The sequence below is a fragment of the Nerophis ophidion genome, linkage group LG15 (assembly GCF_033978795.1).
Source record: "Nerophis ophidion isolate RoL-2023_Sa linkage group LG15, RoL_Noph_v1.0, whole genome shotgun sequence".
NCBI classification, from domain to species: Eukaryota; Metazoa; Chordata; class Actinopteri; order Syngnathiformes; family Syngnathidae; genus Nerophis; species Nerophis ophidion.
Window position 1 is genome coordinate 2,339,496 of NC_084625.1, and position 24,536 is coordinate 2,364,031.

General features: G+C 43.4%; 1 protein-coding gene across 1 annotated transcript in view; it reads left to right on the forward strand.

The window, feature by feature from the left end:
- Positions 1 to 24,536, forward strand: part of dipk2ab (divergent protein kinase domain 2Ab) — a 173,140-nt gene that overhangs the window by 142,704 nt on the left and 5,900 nt on the right. The window contains exon 3 of the mRNA XM_061921245.1: positions 9,469 to 9,772. Coding sequence (XP_061777229.1) covers positions 9,469 to 9,772 — 304 coding nt within the window. The remainder of the gene's footprint in view (positions 1 to 9,468; positions 9,773 to 24,536) is intronic.

Sequence of the window (24,536 nt, forward strand, 5' to 3'; positions counted from 1 at the left end):
TGGAAGTGTTGCGTTTTGGACCTGTTCTTCCTTCGGTCAACGCCCCCAGATTGTTGGATGACACATAAGCTGGTTTTAAATCAATCAGAGACAGAGGTTGCTCATTTTGATATTTTATTACCAAAGCGCCTTGGGAGATCAATCTAGATACAACATTTCAAAGCTCGGTCCAAATTGATCTAATCCTAAAATGGCAGTTTCTCCCTCCTCACTCACTCTTCTTCTCCTCCCTACTTCGGACAGTTGAGATAACAGGTTTGTTATGGCTTCATTCCAACATTCCAAACTCCAGGTCTATGTAAAAGACTCCCACTTTAGTTGTTCTAAAATCTGACTGGCAAAGAAGAAGACAACTGGTTTAAATGTAACTTAGATATTGGGTGTCACTATGTAAAGCGCTTTGAGTCACTTGAGAAAAGCGCTATATAAATATAATTCACTTCACTTCACAACCAAATCCAACAGAAGTCAGAAATCCCGACTTCCCAGTCCAAATGGAACGCACCATAAGGGACGTGCGAGGGCATTAATACTCTCAGATCTGTATCAGGGACTTGGTTTCCACCCACTGTACCTTGGAGTGTAACTGTGGTGAGGTCACACCCTCCCGGAGGTTCTCCCCTCTCATTATTCATGTGTTCACCCTGTAATCAGCCATCAGGCCTGCATTAGTGGCGCTAACCCACATCACGTAGCGCTCGGAATGGACCTCCCGCTTACCGCAAATCACCCACTGGGTTTTGTGGAACGGCGGTATCGGATCTTGGCTTCAGGGCCTGTATCGGACTTAATCCGCCAGAGCGGAGTCTTGGACTCTGGTTCTTACCGAATGTGACTTTGTCTTTCAAGTCCGGGATTTGTGCCGCTCTCTCCGTGAGAGAGAAAAGACTTTACACCACTTCTTTCTTTCTTTCTTTCCGACAGTGAGAGAGTCGTTAGTTGCCAGCTAGCGGTTAGCACGCCGGTTGTCAGCTAGCGATTACGAGTCATTTCTTTCCGACAATGAGAGAGTCGTTATTTGCCAGCTAGATATGAATTCTCTACTTGCCATTAACAGACTAGTTGCCCGCTAGCGATTAGCGCTCTAGCTGTCAGCTAGCAATTAGCAGTCTTAATTGCCAGCTACAGATTAACAGACTAGTTGCCAGGTAGCATTTTGTGTTTTGATTACCAGCTACCGATTAGCACTCTAGCTATGATATAGCAATTAGCATTTTAATTGCCAGCTAGAGATTAACAGACTTGTTGCTAGATAGCGATTAGCGCTCTAACTATCAGCGATAAATTAGCAGTCAAATTGCCAGCTACAGACTAGTTGCCAGCTAGCATTTTGTGTTTTGATTACCAGCTACCGATTAGCACTCTAGCTATGATATAGTAATTAGCATTTTAATTGCCAGCTAGAGATTAACAGACTTGTTGCTAGATAGCAATTAGCGCTCTAACTATCAGCGATAAATTAGCAGTCAAATTGCCAGTTACAGACTAGTTGCCAGCTAGCATTTTGTGTTTTGATTACCAGCTACCGATTAGCACTCTAGCTATGATATAGTAATTAGCATTTTAATTGCCAGCTAGAGATTAACAGACTTGTTGCTAGATAGCGATTAGCGCTCTAACTATCAGCGATAAATTAGCAGTCAAATTGCCAGCTACAGACTAACAGACTAGTTGCCAGCTAGCATTTTGTGTTTTGATTACCAGCTACCGATTAGCACTCTAGCTATGATATAGTAATTAGCATTTTAATTGCCAGCTAGAGATTAACAGACTTGTTGCTAGATAGCAATTAGCGCTCAAACTATCAGCGATAAATTAGCAGTCAAATTGCCAGCTACAGACTAACAGACTAGTTGCCAGCTAGCATTTTGTGTTTTGATTACCAGCTACCGATTAGCACTCTAGCTATGATATAGTAATTAGCATTTTAATTGCCAGCTAGAGATGAACAGACTTGTTGCTAGATAGCGATTAGCGCTCTAACTATCAGCGATAAATTAGCAGTCAAATTGCCAGCTACAGACTAACAGACTAGTTGCCAGCTAGCATTTTGTGTTTTGATTACCAGCTACCGATTAGCACTCTAGCTATGATATAGCAATTAGCATTTTAATTGCCAGCTAGAGATTAACAGACTTGTTGCTAGATAGCAATTAGCGCTCTAACTATCAGCTAGCAATTATCATTCTTGTCACCAGTTACCGTTTACCAGTTTAGTTGTCAGCTAGCGATTAGTGCGCCCGTTGTCAGCTCGTGATTAGCACCCTGGTTGTAATCTAGCAGTTAGTGCGCCAGTTGCCAGCTAGCCATTAGCACTCCTGCTGCCAGCTAGTGATTAACTGACAAGTTGCCAGTTAGCAATTAACTCTCTAGATGCCATATAGCGATTAGCGTGCTTCTTGCCGACAATGAGAGTGACCAGCAAGACTTGAGTTCTTGAGTTGACAGCTAGCAATTAGCTGTCGGTGAGCCGATTGGGGCTTTAGTCGCCAGCTAGCAATTAGCATTCTTGTCACCAGTCACCGTTTACCAGTCTAGTTGTCAGCTAGCGATTAGTGTGCCCGTTGTCAGCTCGTGATTAGCACCCTGGTTGTAATCTAGCAGTTAGTGCGCCAGTTGCCAGCTAGCCATTAGCACTCCTGCTGCCAGCTAGTGATTAACTGACAAGTTGCCAGTTAGCAATTAACTCTCTAAATGCCATATAGCGATTAGCGCCTTCTTGCCAACAATGAGAGTGACCGGCAAGACTTGAGTTCTTGAGTTGACAGCTAGCAATTAGCTGCCGGTGAGCCGATTGGGGCTTTAGTCGCCAGCTAGCAATTAGCATTCTTGTCACCAGTCACCGTTTACCAGTCTAGATGTCAGCTAGCGATTAGTGCGCCCGTTGTCAGCTAGTGATTAGCACCCTGGTTGTAAGCTAGCAGTTAGTGCGCCAGTTGCCAGCTAGCCATTAGCACTCCTGTTGCGCCTTGGTTGTCAGCTAGCGATCAGGAGTACTTTCTTTCCGACAATGAGAGTGACCAGCAAGACATGAGTTCTCTAGTTGACAGCTAGCAATTAGCTGCCGGTGAGTCGATTGGGGCTTTAGTCGCCAGCTAGCAATTAGCATTCTTGTCACCAGTTATCGATTAACAGTCTACCTGTCTGGTAGCGATTAGTGCACCCATTGTCAGCTAGTGATTAGTACGCCCTGTTGGTAGCTAGCCATTAGCAGTCAGTTACTGTTTAACAGTCTAGTTAGCAGCTAGCGATTAGCAACCTGGTGTCAGCTAGTGATTAGCACCGTGCTTGTCAGCTGGCAGTTCATGTGCTAGTTGCCAGCTAGGCATTAGCTAATGATTAACTGACATGTTGTCAGTTAGCAATTAACTCTCTAGATGCCATATAGCGATTAGCGCCTTGGTTGTCAGCTAGCGATCAGGAGTACTTTCTTTCCGACAATGAGAGTGACCAGCAAGACATGAGTTCTCTAGTTGACAGCTAGCAATTAGCTGCCGGTGAGTCGATTGGGGCTTTAGTCGCTAGCTAGCAATTAGCATTCTTGTCACCAGCTATCGGTTAACAGTCTACCTGTCTGGTAGCGATTAGTGCACCCATTGTCGGCCATTAGCAGTCAGTTACCATTTAAAGGTCTAGTTGGCAGCTAGTGATTAGCACCCTGCTTGTCAGCTGGCAGTTCATGTGCCAATTGCCAGCTAGCCATTAGCACTCTAGTTGCCAGCTAGTGATTAACTGACGATTTGTCAGTTAGCAATTAACTCTTTAGCTACCATCTAACGATTAGCGCTTTGGTTTCCGGCTATGATTAGGGCTTTAATCGCCAGCTAGCAATTAGCATTCTTGTTACCAGTTAACAGTCCAGTTGTCAGCTAGCGATTAGCACTCTAGTTGCCAGCTAGTGATTAACTGACGAGTTGTCAGTTAGCAATTAACTCTTTAGCTGCCATCTAACGATTAGCGCTTTGGTTTCCGGCTATGATTAGGGCTTTAGTCGCCAGCTAGCAATTAGCATTCCTGTTACCAGTTAACAGTCCAGTTGTCAGCTATCAATTAGCACTCTAGTTGCCAGCTAGTGATTAACTGACGAGTTGTCAGTTAGCAATTAACTCTTTAGCTGCCATCTAACGATTAGCGCTTTGGTTTCCGGCTATGATTAGGGCTTTAATCGCCAGCTAGCAATTAGCATTCTTGTTACCAGTTAACAGTCCAGTTGTCAGCTAGCGATTAGCACTCTAGTTGCCAGCTAGTGATTAACTGACGAGTTGTCAGTTAGCAATTAACTCTTTAGCTGCCATCTAACGATTAGCGCTTTGGTTTCCGGCTATGATTAGGGCTTTAGTCGCCAGCTAGCAATTAGCATTCTTATTACCAGTTAACAGTCCAGTTGTCAGCTAGCGATTAGCACTCTAGTTGCCAGCTAGTGATTAACTGACGAGTTGTCAGTTAGCAATTAACTCTTTAGCTGCCATTTAACGATTAGCGCTTTGGTTTCCGGCTATGATTAGGGCTTTAGTCGCCAGCTAGCAATTAGCATTCTTGTTACCAGTTAACAGTCCAGTTGTCAGCTATCGATTAGCACTTTAGTTGCCAGCTAGTGATTAACTGACGAGTTGTCAGTTAGCAATTAACTCTTTAGCTCCCATCTAACGATTAGCGCTTTGGTTTCCGGCTATGATTAGGGCTTTAGTCGCCAGCTAGGAATTAGCATTCTTGTTACCAGTTAACAGTCCAGTTGTCACTTAGCGATTAGCACTCTAGTTGCCAGCTAGTGATTAACTGACGAGTTGTCAGTTAGCAATTAACTCTTTAGCTGCCATCTAACGATTAGCGCTTTGGTTTCCGGCTATGATTAGGGCTTTAGTCGCCAGCTAGCAATTAGCATTCTTGTTACCAGTTAACAGTCCAGTTGTCAGCTAGCGATTAGCACTCTAGTTGCCAGCTAGTGATTAACTGACGAGTTGTCAGTTAGCAATTAACTCTTTAGCTGCCATCTAACGATTAGCGCTTTGGTTTCCGGCTATGATTAGGACTTTAGTCGCCAGCTAGCAATTAGCATTCTTGTTACCAGTTAACAGTCCAGTTGTCAGCTAGCGATTAGCACTCTAGTTGCCAGCTAGTGATTAACTGACGAGTTGTCAGTTAGCAATTAACTCTTTAGCTGCCATCTAATGATTAGCGCTTTGGTTTCCGGCTATGATTAGGGCTTTAGTCGCCAGCTAGCAATTAGCATTCTTGTTACCAGTTAACAGTCCAGTTGTCAGCTAGCGATTAGCACTCTAGTTGCCAGCTAGTGATTAACTGACGAGTTGTCAGTTAGCAATTAACTCTTTAGCTGCCATCTAATGATTAGCGCTTTGGTTTCCGGCTATGATTAGGGCTTTAGTCGCCAGCTAGCAATTAGCATTCTTGTCACCAGTTATCGGTTAACAGTCTACCTGTCTGGTAGCGATTAGTGCACCCATTGTCGGCCATTAGCAGTCAGTTACCATTTAACAGTCTAGTTAGCAGCTAGTGATTAGCCCCCTGCTTGTCAGCTGGCAGTTCATGTGCCAATTGCCAGCTAGCCATTAGCACTCTAGTTGCCAGCTAGTGATTAACTGACGAGTTGTCAGTTAGCAATTAACTCTTTAGCTGCCATCTAACGATTAGCGCTTTGGTTTCCGGCTATGATTAGGGCTTTAGTCGCCAGCTAGCAATTAGCATTCTTGTTACCAGTTAACAGTCCAGTTGTCAGCTAGCGATTAGCACTCTAGTTGCCAGCTAGTGATTAACTGACGAGTTGTCAGTTAGCAATTAACTCTTAAGCTGCCATCTAACGATTAGCGCTTTGGTTTCCGGCTATGATTAGGGCTTTAGTCGCCAGCTAGCAATTAGCATTCCTGTTACCAGTTAACAGTCCAGTTGTCAGCCAGCGATTAGCACTCTAGTTGCCAGCTAGTGATTAACTGACGAGTTGTCAGTTAGCAATTAACTCTTTAGCTGCCATCTAACGATTAGCGCTTTGGTTTCCGGCTATGATTAGGGCTTTAGTCGCCAGCTAGCAATTAACATTCCTGTTACCAGTTAACAGTCCAGTTGTCAGCTAGCGATTAGCACTCTAGTTGCCAGCTAGTGATTAACTGACGAGTTGTCAGTTAGCAATTAACTCTTTAGCTGCCATTTAATGATTAGCGCTTTGGTTTCCGGCTATGATTAGGGCTTTAGTCGCCAGCTAGCAATTAGCATTCCTGTTACCAGTTAACAGTCCAGTTGTCAGCTATCGATTAGCACTCTAGTTGCCAGCTAGTGATTAACTGACGAGTTGTCAGTTAGCAATTAACTCTTTAGCTGCCATCTAACGATTAGCGCTTTGGTTTCCGGCTATGATTAGGGCTTTAGTCGCCAGCTAGCAATTAGCATTCTTGTTACCAGTTAACAGTCCAGTTGTCACTTAGCGATTAGCACTCTAGTTGCCAGCTAGTGATTAACTGACGAGTTGTCAGTTAGCAATTAACTCTTTAGCTGCCATCTAACGATTAGCGCTTTGGTTTCCGGCTATGATTAGGGCTTTAGTCGCCAGCTAGCAATTAGCATTCTTGTTACCAGTTAACAGTCCAGTTGTCAGCTAGCGATTAACACTCTAGTTGCCAGCTAGTGATTAACTGACGATTTGTCAGTTAGCAATTAACTCTTTAGCTACCATCTAACGATTAGCGCTTTGGTTTCCGGCTATGATTAGGGCTTTAATCGCCAGCTAGCAATTAGCATTCTTGTTACCAGTTAACAGTCCAGTTGTCAGCTAGTGATTAGCACTCTAGTTGCCAGCTAGTGATTAACTGACGAGTTGTCAGTTAGCAATTAACTCTTTAGCTGCCATTTAATGATTAGCGCTTTGGTTTCCGGCTATGATTAGGTCTTTAGTCGCCAGCTAGCAATTAGCATTCTTGTTACCAGTTAACAGTCCAGTTGTCAGCTAGCGATTAGCACTCTAGTTGCCAGCTAGTGATTAACTGACGAGTTGTCAGTTAGCAATTAACTCTTTAGCTGCCATCTAACGATTAGCGCTTTGGTTTCCGGCTATGATTAGGGCTTTAGTCGCCAGCTAGCAATTAGCATTCTTGTTACCAGTTAACAGTCCAGTTGTCAGCTAGCGATTAGCACTCTAGTTGCCAGCTAGTGATTAACTGACGAGTTGTCAGTTAGCAATTAACTCTTTAGCTGCCATCTAACGATTAGCGCTTTGGTTTCCGGCTATGATTAGGGCTTTAGTCGCCAGCTAGCAATTAGCATTCCTGTTACCAGTTAACAGTCCAGTTGTCAGCTAGCGATTAACACTCTAGTTGCCAGCTAGTGATTAACTGACGAGTTGTCAGTTAGCAATTAACTCTTTAGCTGCCATCTAACGATTAGCGCTTTGGTTTCCGGCTATGATTAGGGCTTTAGTCGCCAGCTAGCAATTAGCATTCTTGTTACCAGTTAACAGTCCAGTTGTCAGCTAGCGATTAGCACTCTAGTTGCCAGCTAGTGATTAACTGACGAGTTGTCAGTTAGCAATTAACTCTTAAGCTGCCATCTAACGATTAGCGCTTTGGTTTCCGGCTATGATTAGGGCTTTAGTCGCCAGCTAGCAATTAGCATTCTTATTACCAGTTAACAGTCCAGTTGTCAGCTAGCGATTAGCACTCTAGTTGCCAGCTAGTGATTAACTGACGAGTTGTCAGTTAGCAATTAACTCTTTAGCTGCCATCTAATGATTAGCGCTTTGGTTTCCGGCTATGATTAGGGCTTTAGTCGCCAGCTAGTAATTAGCATTCTTGTTACCAGTTAACAGTCCAGTTGTCAGCTATCGATTAGCACTCTAGTTGCCAGCTAGTGATTAACTGACGAGTTGTCAGTTAGCAATTAACTCTTTAGCTGCCATCTAACGATTAGCGCTTTGGTTTCCGGCTATGATTAGGGCTTTAGTCGCCAGCTAGCAATTAGCATTCTTGTTACCAGTTAACAGTCCAGTTGTCAGCTAGCGATTAGCACTCTTGTTGCCAGCTAGTGATTAACTGACGAGTTGTCAGTTAGCAATGAACTCTTTAGCTGCCATCTAACGATTAGCGCTTTGGTTTCCGGCTATGATTAGGGCTTTAGTCGCCAGCTAGCAATTAGCATTCTTGTTACCAGTTAACAGTCCAGTTGTCAGCTAGCGATTAGCACTCTAGTTGCCAGCTAGTGATTAACTGACGAGTTGTCAGTTAGCAATTAACTCTTTAGCTGCCATCTAACGATTAGCGCTTTGGTTTCCGGCTATGATTAGGGCTTTAGTCGCCAGCTAGCAATTAGCATTCTTGTTACCAGTTAACAGTCCAGTTGTCAGCTAGCGATTAGCACTCTAGTTGCCAGCTAGTGATTAACTGACGAGTTGTCAGTTAGCAATTAACTCTTTAGCTGCCATCTAATGATTAGCGCTTTGGTTTCCGGCTATGATTAGGGCTTTAGTCGCCAGCTAGCAATTAGCATTCTTGTTACCAGTTAACAGTCCAGTTGTCAGCTAGCGATTAGCACTCTAGTTGCCAGCTAGTGATTAACTGACGAGTTGTCAGTTAGCAATTAACTCTTTAGCTGCCATCTAATGATTAGCGCTTTGGTTTCCGGCTATGATTAGGGCTTTAGTCGCCAGCTAGCAATTAGCATTCTTGTTACCAAATAACAGTCCAGTTGTCAGCTAGCGATTAGCACTCTAGTTGCCAGCTAGTGATTAACTGACGAGTTGTCAGTTAGCAATTAACTCTTTAGCTGCCATCTAACGATTAGCGCTTTGGTTTCCGGCTATGATTAGGGCTTTAGTCGCCAGCTAGCAATTAGCATTCTTGTTACCAGTTAACAGTCCAGTTGTCAGCTAGCGATTAGCACTCTAGTTGCCAGCTAGTGATTAACTGACGAGTTGTCAGTTAGCAATTAACTCTTTAGCTGCCATCTAACGATTAGCGCTTTGGTTTCCGGCTATGATTAGGGCTTTAGTCGCCAGCTAGGAATTAGCATTCCTGTTACCAGTTAACAGTCCAGTTGTCAGCTAGCGATTAGCACTCTAGTTGCCAGCTAGTGATTAACTGACGAGTTGTCAGTTAGCAATTAACTCTTTAGCTGCCATCTAACGATTAGCGCTTTGGTTTCCGGCTATGATTAGGGCTTTAGTCGCCAGCTAGCAATTAGCATTCCTGTTACTAGTTAACAGTCCAGTTGTCAGCTAGCGATTAGCACTCTAGTTGCCAGCTAGTGATTAACTGACGAGTTGTCAGTTAGCAATTAACTCTTTAGCTGCCATCTAACGATTAGCGCTTTGGTTTCCGGCTATGATTAGGGCTTTAGTCGCCAGCTAGCAATTAGCATTCCTGTTACTAGTTAACAGTCCAGTTGTCAGCTAGCGATTAGCACCCCGCTTGTCAGCTAGCGATCAGGAGTACTTTCTTTATATTGAACGGGGATGTTTGTGTTTTCCAGAGCTTCCCGTCGGACGAAGGCTGGCCGTTCGCCAAGTACCTGGGAGCGTGCGGGCGCGTGGTGGCGGTCAACTACGTGGGGGAGGAGCTATGGAGCTACTACCACGCCCCCTGGGAGAAGAGGGTGGACCTGGCGAGGCAGCTGATGGACATCGCCGAGCAGCTGACCAACAACGACTTTGACTTCGCTCTCTACCTGCTGGACGTCAGCTTCGACAACTTTGCGGTGGGCCCGCGGGACGGCAAGGTCATCGTGGTGGACGCCGAGAACGTCCTGGTGGCGGACAAGCGGCTCATCAAGCAGAGTGAGTGGCGGTTGCCATGGCGACGCTTCCTGGTTATATATATATATATATATATATATATATATATATATATATATATATATATATATATATATACACACACACACACACAGTGTAGCTTGTCAATCGCTCCACCTTACAGTTGTAAAATAAGTATATTATCACCATATGTCTAATTCCTTGTGTGTGGAACATAGCTGACGATTAGCACTCTAGTAGCCAACGAGCAATTAACGTGCCAGTTGGCCTTTTCTCGCTCTTGCTGCCAGCTCACAACTTGTGGTCTAACTGCCAGCTAACTATGTTAGCCCGTTGCCACCTAGCCATTAGCAGTCTAGTTGCAATTTAGCAATAAATTCTCTAGATGCCATATAACTGTTAGCGCTTTAGTTGCCAGCTAGCGATTATCACTCTTGTCGCCAGTAAGCGTTTAACGGTCTCTTTGTTCAGCTAGCAAATAGCACCCTGGTTGCTAATAGCACCCTGGTTGTCAGATAGCGATTGGTGCGCCCGTTGTCAGCTATCTGTTAGCGCTTTAGTTGCCAGCTAGCGAGTATCACTCTTGTCACCAGTAAGCGTTTAACAGTCTCTTTGTCAGCTAGCAAATAGCACCCTGGTTGTCAGATAGCGATTGGTGCGCCCGTTGTCAGCTAGCTGTTAGTGCACCAATTGCCAGCTAGTTATTAGCAGACAAGTTTCCAGTTAGCATTTAACTCTCCAGATGCCATCTTGCAATTAGCGATTGAGTTGCCAACTAGCAATAAGTGCGCTCTAGAGAAGAAGCTAGCAGGAGAGCGCTCTCATTGCCAGCTAGCCATTAGCACTCTTCTTGCCATCTAGCAATTAACAGACTCGTTGCCAGATAGCATTTAACTCTCCAGATGCCATTTAGCGATTAGCGATTTAGCTGCCAGCTAGTAATAAGTGCGCTCTAGATAGCAGCTAGCAGGGGTAGTGCTTTCGTGTCAGCTAGCCATTAGCACTCTTCTTGCCATCTAGCAATTAACAGACTCGTTGCCAGATAGCATTTAACTCACCAGATGCCATCTAGCGATTAGCGATTTAGTTGCCAGCTAGCAATAAGTGCGCTCTAGATAGCAGCTGGCATGGGTAGTGCTTTCGTGTCAGCTAGCCATTAGCACTCTTCTTGCCATCTAGCAATTAACAGACTCGTGGCCAGATAGCATTTAACTCTCAAGATGCCATTTAGCGATTAGCGATTTAGTTGCCAGCTAGCAATAAGTGCGCTCTAGATAGCAGCTGGCATGGGTAGTGCTTTCGTGTCAGCTAGCCATTAGCACTCTTCTTGCCATCTAGCAATTAACAGACTTGTTACCAGATAGCATTTAACTCTCAAGATGCCATCTAGCGATTAGCGATTTAGTTGCCAGCTAGCAATAAGTGCGCTCTAGAGAAGAAGCTAGCAGGAGAGCGCTCTCATTCCCAGCTAGCCATTAGCACTCTTCTTGCCATCTAGCAATTAACAGACTCGTTGTCAGATAGCATTTAACTCTCCAGATGCCATCTAGCGATTAGCGATTTAGTTGCCAGCTAGCAATAAGTGCGCTCTGGATAGCAGCTAGCAGGGGAGTGCTCTCATTGCCAGCTAGCCATTAGCACTCTTCTTGCCATCTAGCAATTAACAGACTTGTTGCCAGATAGCATTTAACTCTCCAGATGCCATGTAGCGATTCGAGCTTTAGTTGCAAACTAAAAATAAGTGCGCTCTAGAGAAGCAGCTAGCAGGAGAGCGCTCTCGTTGCCAGCTAGTCATTAGCACACTTCTTGCCATCTAGCAATTAACAGACTTGTTGCCAGATAGCATTTAACTCTCCAGATGCCATCTAGCGATTAGCGATTTAGTTGCCAGCTAGCAATAAGTGCGCTCTAGATAGCAGCTAGCAGGGGTAGCGCTTTCATGTCAGCTAGTCATTAGCACTTGTCTATCCATCTAGCAATTGACAGACTTCTTGCCAGATAGCATTTAACTCTCCAGATGCCATCTAGCGATTAGAGCTTTGGTTGCAAACTAAAAATAAGTGCGCTCTAGAGAAGCAGCTTGCAGGGGAGCGCTCTCGTTGCCAGCTAGCCATTAGCACTCTTCTTGCCATCTAGCAATTAACAGACTCGTTGCCAGATAGCATTTAACTCTCCAGATGCCATCTAGCGATTAGAGCTTTGGTTGCCAACTAGCAATAAGTGCGCTCTAGAGAAGAAGCTAGCAGGTGAGCGCTCTCATTGCCAGCTAGCCATTAGCACCCTTCTTGCCAGTTAGCGATTAACAGACTAGTTGCCAGCTAGCGATTGTTGTCGGCTTGCAAACAGCAAGTTGGCGATCGGCGCGCTCTAGTTGCCAGTTAGCAATTAGTGCTGAAGTCGCCATATAGTGATTCGCACCCTGGTTATCAGCTAGTGAAAAGTGCGCCTGTTGCCAGCTAGCCATTAGCAGTCTAGTTGCCAGCTAGCGACTAACGGACGAATTGCCAGTTAGCAATTAACTCTCTAGATGCCATCTAACGATTAGCACTGTAGTTTCCAGCTAGCGATTACAGCTTAGTCGCCTGCTAGCAATTATCACTCTTGTCACCGGTTACCGTTTAACAGTCTATTTGTCAGGTAGCGATTAGTGCGCCCGTTGTCAGCTAGTGATTAGTACCCTGGTTGTCAGGTAGCGATTAGTGCGCCCGTTGTCAGCTAGTGATTAGTACCCTGGTTGTCAGGTAGCGATTAGTGCGCCCGTTGTCAGCTAGTTATTAGTACCCTGGTTGTCAGGTAGCGATTAGTGCGCCTATCGTCAGCTAGTGATTAGTACCCTGGTTGTCAGGTAGCGATTAGTGCGCCCGTTGTCAGCTAGTGATTAGTACCCTGGTTGTCAGGTAGCGATTAGTGCGCCCCTTGTCAGCTAGTGATTAGTACCCTGGTTGTCAGGTAGCGATTAGTGCGCCCCTTGTCAGCTAGTGATTAGTACCCTGGTTGTCAGGTAGCGATTAGTGCGCCCCTTGTCAGCTAGTGATTAGTACCCTGGTTGTCAGGTAGCGATTAGTGCGCCCGTTGTCAGCTAGTGATTAGTACCCTGGTTGTCAGGTAGCGATTAGTGCGCCCGTTGTCAGCTAGTTATTAGTACCCTGGTTGTCAGGTAGCGATTAGTGCGCCTGTCGTCAGCTAGTGATTAGTACCCTGGTTGTCAGGTAGCGATTAGTGCGCCCGTTGTCAGCTAGTTATTAGTACCCTGGTTGTCAGGTAGCGATTAGTGCGCCTGTCGTCAGCTAGTGATTAGTACCCTGGTTGTCAGGTAGCGATTAGTGCGCCCGTTGTCAGCTAGTGATTAGTACCCTGGTTGTCAGGTAGCGATTAGTGCGCCTGTTGCCAGCTAGTTATTAGTACCCTGGTTGTCAGGTAGCGATTAGTGCGCCTGTCGTCAGCTAGTGATTAGTACCCTGGTTGTCAGGTAGCGATTAGTGCGCCCCTTGTCAGCTAGTGATTAGTACCCTGGTTGTCAGGTAGCGATTAGTGCGCCTGTTGTCAGCTAGTGATTAGTACCCTGGTTGTCAGGTAGCGATTAGTGCGCCTGTCGTCAGCTAGTGATTAGTACCCTGGTTGTCAGGTAGCAATTAGTGCGCCCCTTGTCAGCTAGTGATTAGTACCCTGGTTGTCAGGTAGCGATTAGTGCGCCTGTTGTCAGCTAGTGATTAGTACCCTGGTTGTCAGGTAGCGATTAGTGCGCCTGTCGTCAGCTAGTGATTAGTACCCTGGTTGTCAGGTAGCGATTAGTGCGCCTGTCGTCAGCTAGTGATTAGTACCCTGGTTGTCAGGTAGCGATTAGTGCGCCTGTCGTCAGCTAGTGATTAGTACCCTGGTTGTCAGGTAGCGATTAGTGCGCCCCTTGTCAGCTAGTGATTAGTACCCTGGTTGTCAGGTAGCGATTAGTGCGCCTGTCGTCAGCTAGTGATTAGTACCCTGGTTGTCAGGTAGCGATTAGTGCGCCCCTTGTCAGCTAGTGATTAGTACCCTGGTTGTCAGGTAGCGATTAGTGCGCCCGTTGTCAGCTAGTGATTAGTACCCTGGTTGTCAGGTAGCGATTAGTGCGCCCCTTGTCAGCTAGTGATTAGTACCCTGGTTGTCAGGTAGCGATTAGTGCGCCTGTCGTCAGCTAGTTATTAGTACCCTGGTTGTCAGGTAGCGATTAGTGCGCCCCTTGTCAGCTAGTGATTAGTACCCTGGTTGTCAGGTAGCGATTAGTGCGCCTGTCGTCAGCTAGTGATTAGTACCCTGGTTGTCAGGTAGCGATTAGTGCGCCTGTCGTCAGCTAGTGATTAGTACCCTGGTTGTCAGGTAGCGATTAGTGCGCCTGTCGTCAGCTAATGATTAGTACCCTGGTTGTCAGGTAGCGATTAGTGCGCCCCTTGTCAGCTAGTGATTAGTACCCTGGTTGTCAGGTAGCGATTAGTGCGCCTGTCGTCAGCTAGTGATTAGTACCCTGGTTGTCAGGTAGCGATTAGTGCGCCCCTTGTCAGCTAGTGATTAGTACCCTGTTGTCAGGTAGCGATTAGTGCGCCTGTCGTCAGCTAGTGATTAGTACCCTGGTTGTCAGGTAGCGATTAGTGCGCCTGTCGCCAGCTAGTGATTAGTACCCTGGTTGTCAGGTAGCGATTAGTGCGCCCGTTGTCAGTTAGTGATTAGTACCCTGGTTGTCAGGTAGCGATTAGTGCGCCCGTCGTCAGCTAGTGATTAGTACCCTGGTTGTCAGGTAGCGATTAGTGCGCCCCTTGTCAGCTAGTGATTAGTACCCTGGTTGTCAGGTAGCGATTAGTGCGCCCGTTGTCAGCTAGTGATTAGTACCCTGGTTGTCAGGTAGCGATTAGTGCGCCTGTTGTCAGCCAGTGATTAGTACCCTGGTTGTCAGGTAGCGATTAGTGCGCCTGTTGTCAGCTAGTGATTAGTACCCTGGTTGTCAGGTAGCGATTAGTGCGCCCGTTGTCAGCTAGTGATTAGTACCCTGGTTGTCAGGTAGCGATTAGTGCGCCCGTTGTCAGTTAGTGATTAGTACCCTGGTTGTCAGGTAGCGATTAGTGCGCCTGTCGTCAGCTAGTGATTAGTACCCTGGTTGTCAGGTAGCGATTAGTGCGCCCCTTGTCAGCTAGTGATTAGTACCCTGGTTGTCAGGTAGCGATTAGTGCGCCCCTTGTCAGCTAGTGATTAGTACCCTGGTTGTCAGGTAGCGATTAGTGCGCCCGTTGTCAGCTAGTGATTAGTACCCTGGTTGTCAGGTAGCGATTAGTGCGCCTGTCGTCAGCTAGTGATTAGTACCCTGATTGTCAGGTAGCGATTAGTGCGCCCCTTGTCAGCTAGTGATTAGTACCTTGGTTGTCAGGTAGCGATTAGTGCGCCCCTTGTCAGCTAGTGATTAGTACCTTGGTTGTCAGGTAGCGATTAGTGCGCCTGTTGTCAGCTAGTGATTAGTACCCTGGTTGTCAGGTAGCGATTAGTGCGCCTGTCGTCAGCTAGTGATTAGTACCCTGGTTGTCAGGTAGCGATTAGTGCGCCCGTTGTCAGCTAGTTATTAGTACCCTGGTTGTCAGGTAGCGATTAGTGCGCCCCTTGTCAGCTAGTGATTAGTACCCTGGTTGTCAGGTAGCGATTAGTGCGCCTGTCGTCAGCTAGTGATTAGTACCCTGGTTGTCAGGTAGCGATTAGTGCGCCTGTTGCCAGCTAGTGATTAGTACCCTGGTTGTCAGGTAGCGATTAGTGCGCCCTTTGTCAGCTAGTGATTAGTACCCTGGTTGTCAGGTAGCGATTAGTGCGCCCGTTGTCAGCTAGTGATTAGTACCCTGGTTGTCAGGTAGCGATTAGTGCGCCCGTTGTCAGCTAGTGATTAGTACCCTGGTTGTCAGGTAGCGATTAGTGCGCCCGTTGTTAGCTAGTGATTAGTACCCTGGTTGTCAGGTAGCGATTAGTGCGCCTGTTGTCAGCTAGTTATTAGCAGACAAGTTGCCAGTTAACAAATAACTCTCCAGATGCCATCTGGCATTTGGCGCTTTAGTTGCCAGTTAGCAATAAGTGCGATCTCGTTGCCAGCTAGCCATTAGCACTCCTCTTGCCTTTTAGCGATCAGCCCTTTATTATATTTTGGTACCGGCACCAAAATATTGAACTATCACCCTATTTTTCCAGACTATCAGACACATGTAAAATACTTTCATTTGCTCTTAAATGGACAAGTGTGCCTTATGTACGTATCAATTCTGGTTGTGCTTACTCACCTCAATGCTTTTTTTATACGGTACATGATGTAATAAGTGTGACCAGTAGATGGCAGTCACACATAAGAGATACATGTGAGTCCGCAGATTCCATAAATAAACGACGTGAGCATGTACCCGTAAGCAAGCAACACCAAAACGCTCCGGATGTCAGCCAGCGATTAGCGCGTGAGTTGCCGACTGCCTCCAGCAGTAGCGACTTTATTGCTATTAATCAAAAATCTTGGACAAGGATCCTTCATGACAGGATGTAGAAGTAGGACGACCATCACTTTGGGGGTCCTTGGTCCCGGTCTATGAAGTCAGAACCTGCTCCTTCTTCAAAGCAGTGATGATCACGAGCTCCTCCCCCCCCCGAAAAAAAAAAGCTCATAAGGAGATCCATCACACGCCCCCCCCCCAAGAGGGGGAGGACCACCCAGTCACTTTTGTTTTGATTTGTGCTTTTCTGCAGAAATCCTATTAAAGTGATGGACTGTTGTGTCGGCAGATGCTGAAGCTCCGCCCGCCTTCCCCGTGACAGATGTGAAGGAATATATATGTATATATATATATATATATATATATATGTGTGTGTGTGATTGTATTATTCTTTTAGAGATAAGAGGATGGACGGGGACAAGGTGGCACGGGTGAAACCGCCATCCCGTCATTGTTGTTGTGTTGGCTCGCCACGCTTTTGTCAGGCCGACACGCCGAGCGTGCGACAAGCGGCGCTAACGAGCCTTGCGAGGTCACAGGAAATGAGCGCTGACCCCCCTGAACTCAACATCTAATACGCCGTCGTCCCGGCTGGAAATTGTGATGATTGATCCGTTTAGAGTCGGGCCGATTGATTCGTCGACCCGACGTGCGGCGTTTTGTTCAATGCCCGCGGTGAAGACGACGAGGGCTCGCTTGCATTAGTTTACTATACATTAATACCCAGGATGGACCGCTCGCCTGTATCGGTTGGGGACATCTCTACGCTGCTGATCCGCTTGAGATGGTTTCCTGTGGACGGGACTCTCACTGCTGTCTTGGAGCCACTATGGATTGAACTTTCACAGTATCATGTTAGACCCGCTCCACATCCATTGCTTTCGGTCCCCTAGAGGGGGGGGGTTGCCCACATCTGAGGTCCTCTCCAAGGTTTCTCATAGTCAGCATTGTCACTGGCGTCCCACTGGATGTGAATTCTCCCTGCCCACTGGGTGTGAGTTTTCCTTGCCCTTTTGTGGGTTCTTCCGAGGATGTTGTAGTCGTAATGACTTGTGCAGTCCTTTGAGACATTTGTGATTATGGGCTATATAAATAAACATTGATTGATTGATTGATTGATTGAATATATATAATATATTATAGTTAATATATACATCCTCTAATAACCACACGTCACATGACAGACGACAACGTGATGCAGCGCCAAGATGGCAGATCCAAATAGAAACTTGTCAACTCCAAAAAAACAACTTCACATCAAAACAGTGGACCAGGACCAGGACCAGGACCAGGACCAAGACTAAGAATAAGGCCAAGACCAAAACCAAGACGAAGACTACAAACTAAGACAAAGAAGAAAAACTAAGACAAAAAAGAAGGCCAAGAAAAAGAACAAGACAAAAACAAAGAAGAAAACAAAAATAAAGAAGAAGACTAACAAAAAAACACGGACAAAAAAGAAGATTAACAAGTAAACAAAGACAAAGAAAAGACTAAAAAGAAAACCAGGACAATATAATATAATATATCCATCCATCCATTTTCTACCGCTTATTCCCTTTCGGGGTCGCGGGGGGCGCTGGCGCCTATCTCAGCTACAATCGGGCGGAAGGCGGGGTACACCCTGGACAAGTCGCCACCTCATCGCAGGGCCAACACAGATAGACAGACAACATTCACATTCACACACTAGGGACCATTTAGTGTTGCCAATCAACCTATCCCCAGGTGCATGTCTTTGGAAGTGGGAGGGGCCTATCCCCAGGTGCATGTCTTTGGAGGTGGGAGGGGCCTATCCCCAGGTGCATGTCTTTGGAGGTGGGAGGGGCCTATCCCCAGGTGCATGTCTTTGGAGGTGGGAGGGGCCTATCCCCAGGTGCATGTCTTTGGAGGTGGGAGGGGCCTATCCCCAGGTGCATGTCTTTGGAGGTGGGAGGGGCCTATCCCCAGGTGCATGTCTTTGGAAGTGGGAGGGGCCTATCCCCAGGTGCATGTCTTTGGAGGTGGGAGGGGCCTATCCCCAGGTGCATGTCTTTGGAAGTGGGAGGGGCCTATCCCCAGGTGTATGTCTTTGGAAGTGGGAGGGGCCTATCCCCAGGTGCATGTCTTTGGAAGTGGGAGGGGCCTATCCCCAGGTGCATGTCTTTGGAGGTGGGAGGAAGCCGGAGTACCCGGAGGGAACCCACGCATTCACGGGGAGAACATGCAAACTCCACACAGAAAGTTCCCGAGCCTGGATTTGAACCCAGGACTGCAGGAACTTCGTATTGTGCGGCAGACGCACTAACCCTCTGCCACCGTGAAGCCCTAATATAATATATATAATATATAATTAACTAATATATATATATATATATATATACATATATATATATATATATATATATATATATAATTAATTAATATAATATATTAGTGATTAGGAATTAGTGATTCCTAGAGCCCAAAACAAGTCTGCGGGCTATAGAGCGTTTTCCGTTCGGGCTCCAGTACTCTGGAATGCCCTCCCGGTAACAGTTCGAGATGCTACCTCAGTAGAAGCATTTAAGTCTCACCTTAAAACTCATCTGTATACTCTAGCCTTTGAATAGACCTCCTTTTTAGACCAGTTGATCTGCCGCTTCTTTTCTTTTTCTCCTCTGTCCCCCCCTCCCTTGTGGAGGGGGTCCGGTCCGATGACCATGGATGAAGTACTGGCTGTCCAGAGCGGTCCATTCCTACGCTGCTGATCCGCCTCCGCTTGAGATGGTTTCCTGTGGACAGGACTCTCGCTGCTGTCTTGGACCCGCTTTGAACTGAACTCTCGCGGCTGTGTTGGAGCCACTATGGATTGAACTTTCACAGTATCATGTTAGACCTGCTCGACATCCATTGCTTTCGGTCCCCTAGAGGGGGGGGGGTTGCCCACATCTGAGGTCCTCTCCAAGGTTTCTCATAGTCAGCATTGTCACTGGCGTCCCACTGGATGTGAATTCTCCCTGCCCACTGGGTGTGAGTTTTCCTTGCCCTCTTGTGGGTTCTTCCGAGGATGTCGTAGTCGTAATGGTTTGTGCAGTCCTTTGAGACATTTGTGATTTGGGGCTATATAAATAAACATTGATAAATCAATATATTAATAATAGTTAATCAGCTAAATTAGTTCTTGAACACGGTTGCTGAATGGACAAGTTTGTATGCTGAAGCAGAACAAAAACATGCTCGCTAACTAATTAGCACAACATTGGCAAGAATCGCCTTATAGCGTCTATTAGGGTTGTCCCCATACCAATATTTTGGTACCAGTACCGACATATTTCGAAAAGTATTGCAATACATTTTGGTACCGGTACCAAAAAATTGAACTACTCCCCTATTTTTCAGACTATTAGGCGCACTTAAAATCCTTTCATTTCCTCAAAAAGGGACAGTGCGCCTTATGCACGTATTCATTCTGCTTGTGCTTGCCGACCTCAACACTATTTTATAATGATCAGTGTGACCAGTAGATGGCAGTCACACATAAGAGATATGTGTGGACTGCAGATTGAATCAACGACGCCAGCAAGTTCCTGTAAGCAAGCAAGGCCAAAAGGTTGATGTGTCATTGAGAATATGGAACATGACAAACATGTGGATGTGTTTGGTGAGCAGGTCCAACATGGAAGGCCTCAGATGTAGAACTGTGACGTCCATAAGTGACAACCTCCTGTAATTCCCAGCAGGGAGTGCAGCTGCCATGATGACAACATGTCACCTTCTGCCTTGCATCACTTCTCCACATGATTGCCACTCTGCTGACTTCCCTCCTCGCGATGACACTCAGACTAAAGAACGCTCACACTTTCATTTTTAGTTTTTATGTTTTTTGCTGAGCTCAGCTTCGTCCTTGAGAAGAAAGTCTTGTTCCCTTTAAACCTTCTGCTTGACTTTGTGCTGCGAAGAGGACTTGGCGCTCTTTTCACTGATGAAACTTCTTACAGTCTTATATACTGTCATATATATTGTCTTAAATACAGTCTTATATACTGTCTTATATATAGTCTTATATACTATCTTATATACTGTCTTATATACTGTCTTAAATACAGTCTTATATACTGTCATATATACTGTCATATATACTGTCTTATATACGGTCTTATATACTGTCTTATATACTGTCATATATACCGTCACATGTACGGTCTTATATACTGTCTTAAATACAGTCTTATATACTGTCTTATATACAGTCTTATATACTATCTTATATACTGGTGTTATATAAAGTCTTATATACTGGTGTTATATACAGTCTTATATACTGTTATATACTGTCTTATATACTGGTGTTATATACTTGTGTTATATACTGGTGTTATATATAGTCTTATATACTGGTGTTATATACAGTCTTATAACTGGTGTTATATACTGTCTTATATACTCGTGTTATATACTGTCTTATATACTGGTGTTATATACAGTCTTATATACTGGTGTTATATACAGTCTTATATAATGTTATATACTGTGTTATATACTGGTGTTATATACAATCTTATATACTGGTGTTATATTATTATGTTATATACTGTCTTATATACTGTGTTATATACAGTCGTATATACTGGTGTTATATACTTGTGTTATATACTGGTGTTATATAAAGTCCTATATACTATCTTATATACTGGTGTTATATACTGGTGTTAAATACAGTCTTATATACTGGTGTTATATACTCGTGTTATATACTGTCTTATATACTGGTGTTATATACAGTCTTATATACTGGTGTTATATACTTGTGTTATATACTGGTGTTATATATAGTCTTATATACTGGTGTTATATACAGCCTTATAACTGGTGTTATATACTGTCTTATATACTCGTGTTGTATACTGTCTTATATACTGGTGTTATATACAGTCTTATATACTGGTGTTATATACAGTCTTATATACTGGTGTTATATACTGGTGTTGTATACAGTCTTATATACTGTCTTATATACTGGTGTTATATACTGTCTAATATGCAGGTGTTATATACTGTATTTAATACTTGTGTTATATACAGTTTTATATACTGTGTTATATACTGGTGTTATATACTGTCTTATATAATTATTATATACAGGTTTTATATACAGTCTTATATACTGGTGTTATATACCGTCTTATATACTGGTGTTATATACAGTGTTATGTACAGTATTGTATACAGTCTTATATACTGGTGTTATTTACAGTCTTATATGCTGTCTTATATACAGGTGTTACATACTGGTGTTATATACCGTCTTATATACTGGTGTTATATACTGTCTTATATACTGGTGTTATATACTGTCTTATATACTGGTGTTATATACAGTCTTATATACTGGTGTTATATACAGTCTTATATACTGGTGTTATATACTGTCTTATATACTGGTGTTGTATACAGTCTTATATACTGGTGTTATATACAGTCTTATATACTGGTGTTACATACAGTCTTATATACTGGTGTTATATACAGTCTTATATACTGGTGTTATATACAGTCTTATATACTGGTGTTATATACAGTCTTATATACTGGTGTTATATACCGTCTTATATACTGGTGTTATATACAGTGTTATGTACAGTATTGTATACAGTCTTATATACTGGTGTTATTTACAGTCTTATATGCTGTCTTATATACAGGTGTTACATACTGGTGTTATATACCGTCTTATATACTGGTGTTATATACTGTCGTATATACTGGTGTTATATACTGTCTTATATACTGGTGTTATATACAATCTTATATACTGGTGTTATATACAGTCTTATATACTGGTGTTATATACTGTCTTATATACTGGTGTTATATACAGTCTTATATACTGGTGTTATATACCGTCTTATATACTGGTGTTATATACAGTGTTATGTACAGTATTGTATACAGTCTTATATACTGGTGTTATTTACAGTCTTATATGCTGTCTTATATACAGGTGTTACATACTGGTGTTATATACCGTCTTATATACTGGTGTTATATACTGTCTTATATACTGGTGTTATATACTGTCTTATATACTGGTGTTATATACAGTCTTATATACTGGTGTTATATACAGTCTTATATACTGGTGTTATATACTGTCTTATATACTGGTGTTATATACAGTCTTATATACTGGTGTTATATACAGTCTTATATACTGGTGTTACATACAGTCTTATATACTGGTGTTATATACAGTCTTATATACTGGTGTTATATACAGTCTTATATACTGGTGTTATATACAGTCTTATATACTGGTGTTATATACTGGTCTTATATACTGGTGTTATATACTGGTGTTATATACTGGTGTTATATACAGTCTTATATACTGTTGTTATATACAGTCTTATATACTGGTGCTACATACAGTCTTATATACTGGTATTATATACTGTCCTATATACTGGTGTTATATAGTGTCTTATATACTGGTGTTATATACAGTCTTATATACTGGTGTTACATACAATCTTATATACTGGTGTTATATACAGTCTTATATACTGGTGTTATATACAGTCTTATATACTGGTGTTACATACAATCTTATATACTGGTGTTATATACAGTCTTATATACTGGTGTTATATACAGTCTTATATACTGGTGTTATATACAGTCTTATATACTGGTGTTATATACAGTCTTATATACTGGTGTTACATACAATCTTATGTACTGGTGTTATATACAGTCTTATATACTGGTGTTATATACAGTCTTATATACTGGTGTTATATACAGTCTTATATACTGGTGTTATATACAGTCTTATATACTGGTGTTACATACTGTCTTATATACTGGTGTTATATACAGTCTTATATACTGGTGTTATATACTGGTGTTACATACAGTCTTATATACTGGTGTTATATACAGTCTTATATACTGGTGTCATATACAGTCTTATATACTGGTGTCATATACCGTCTTATATACTGGTGTTATATACAGTCTTATATACTGGTGTTATATACAGTCTTATATACTGGTGTTATATACTGGTGTTACATACAGTCTTATATACTGGTGTTATATACAGTCTTATATACTGGTGTTATATACTGGTGTTACATACAGTCTTATATACTGGTGTTATATACAGTCTTATATACTGGTGTCATATACAGTCTTATATACTGGTGTCATATACCGTCTTATATACTGGTGTTATATACAGTCTTATATACTGGTGTTATATACAGTCTTATATACTGGTGTTATATACTGGTGTTACATACAGTCTTATATACTGATGTTATATACAGTCTTATATACTGGTGTTACATACAGTCTTATATACTGGTGTTACATACAGTCTTATATACTGGTGTTATATACAGTCTTATATACTGGTGTTACATACAATCTTATATACTGGTGTTATATACAGTCTTATATACTGGTGTTACATACAGTCTTATATACTGGTGTTATATACAGTCTTATATACTGGTGTTATATACAGTCTTATATACTGGTGTTACATACAGTCTTATATACTGGTGTTATATACAGTCTTATATACTGGTGTTACATACAATCTTATATACTGGTGTTATATACAGTCTTATATACTGGTGTTATGTGTATTACAACACGTCTGCAATCCACATTTATGTAAGTTCTTGTGTATTTCAACACATTTACATTCAGGTGTGTTTGAAGACATTTGCATCTTGTATTTAAAAACATTTACATTCCACATTTACATTGGTGTGTGTTTCAAGACGTCACTTTACAAACAAGCAGCAGGAAATACGCGGCAGAAAGACTTTTATTCTCTTAATAAATCTTCCGAGTGGCTCATTTATGCCAAATGAAAAGCTCAGATGGCCTCTTTGGCCGCAGAACATAAAATATTGTTTCTTCTCTCCGAGCCTGAAAAGCTTTCACCTCAGCTGCTGTCCACTTCCAGATTGTTTTTGGGGTTTTTTTTTTTCCCTCTCTCCTTTCAAAATAAATCTCAAGGTGAAGCGAAAAGAACAATTGTGCACAAAACTTTCATCCTGCGCCAAAATGTCTCCTCAATAACTCCATAACAACATTTTACCTTCTCGTGAAATATGGATCCCCGCCGGATTAGGTGGGCAGGAAGTTGCACACACACACACACACACACACACACACACACACACACACACACACACTGGTAAAAACGTCTGAGGCACGGACCAACATGCTGATCGATGAATTAAAAGCAACACATGAATTATTATCACCACAACGGTGCTCCTAGCCCCTTCCTGCTCCGCCACTGATAAGACAATAAGACAAAT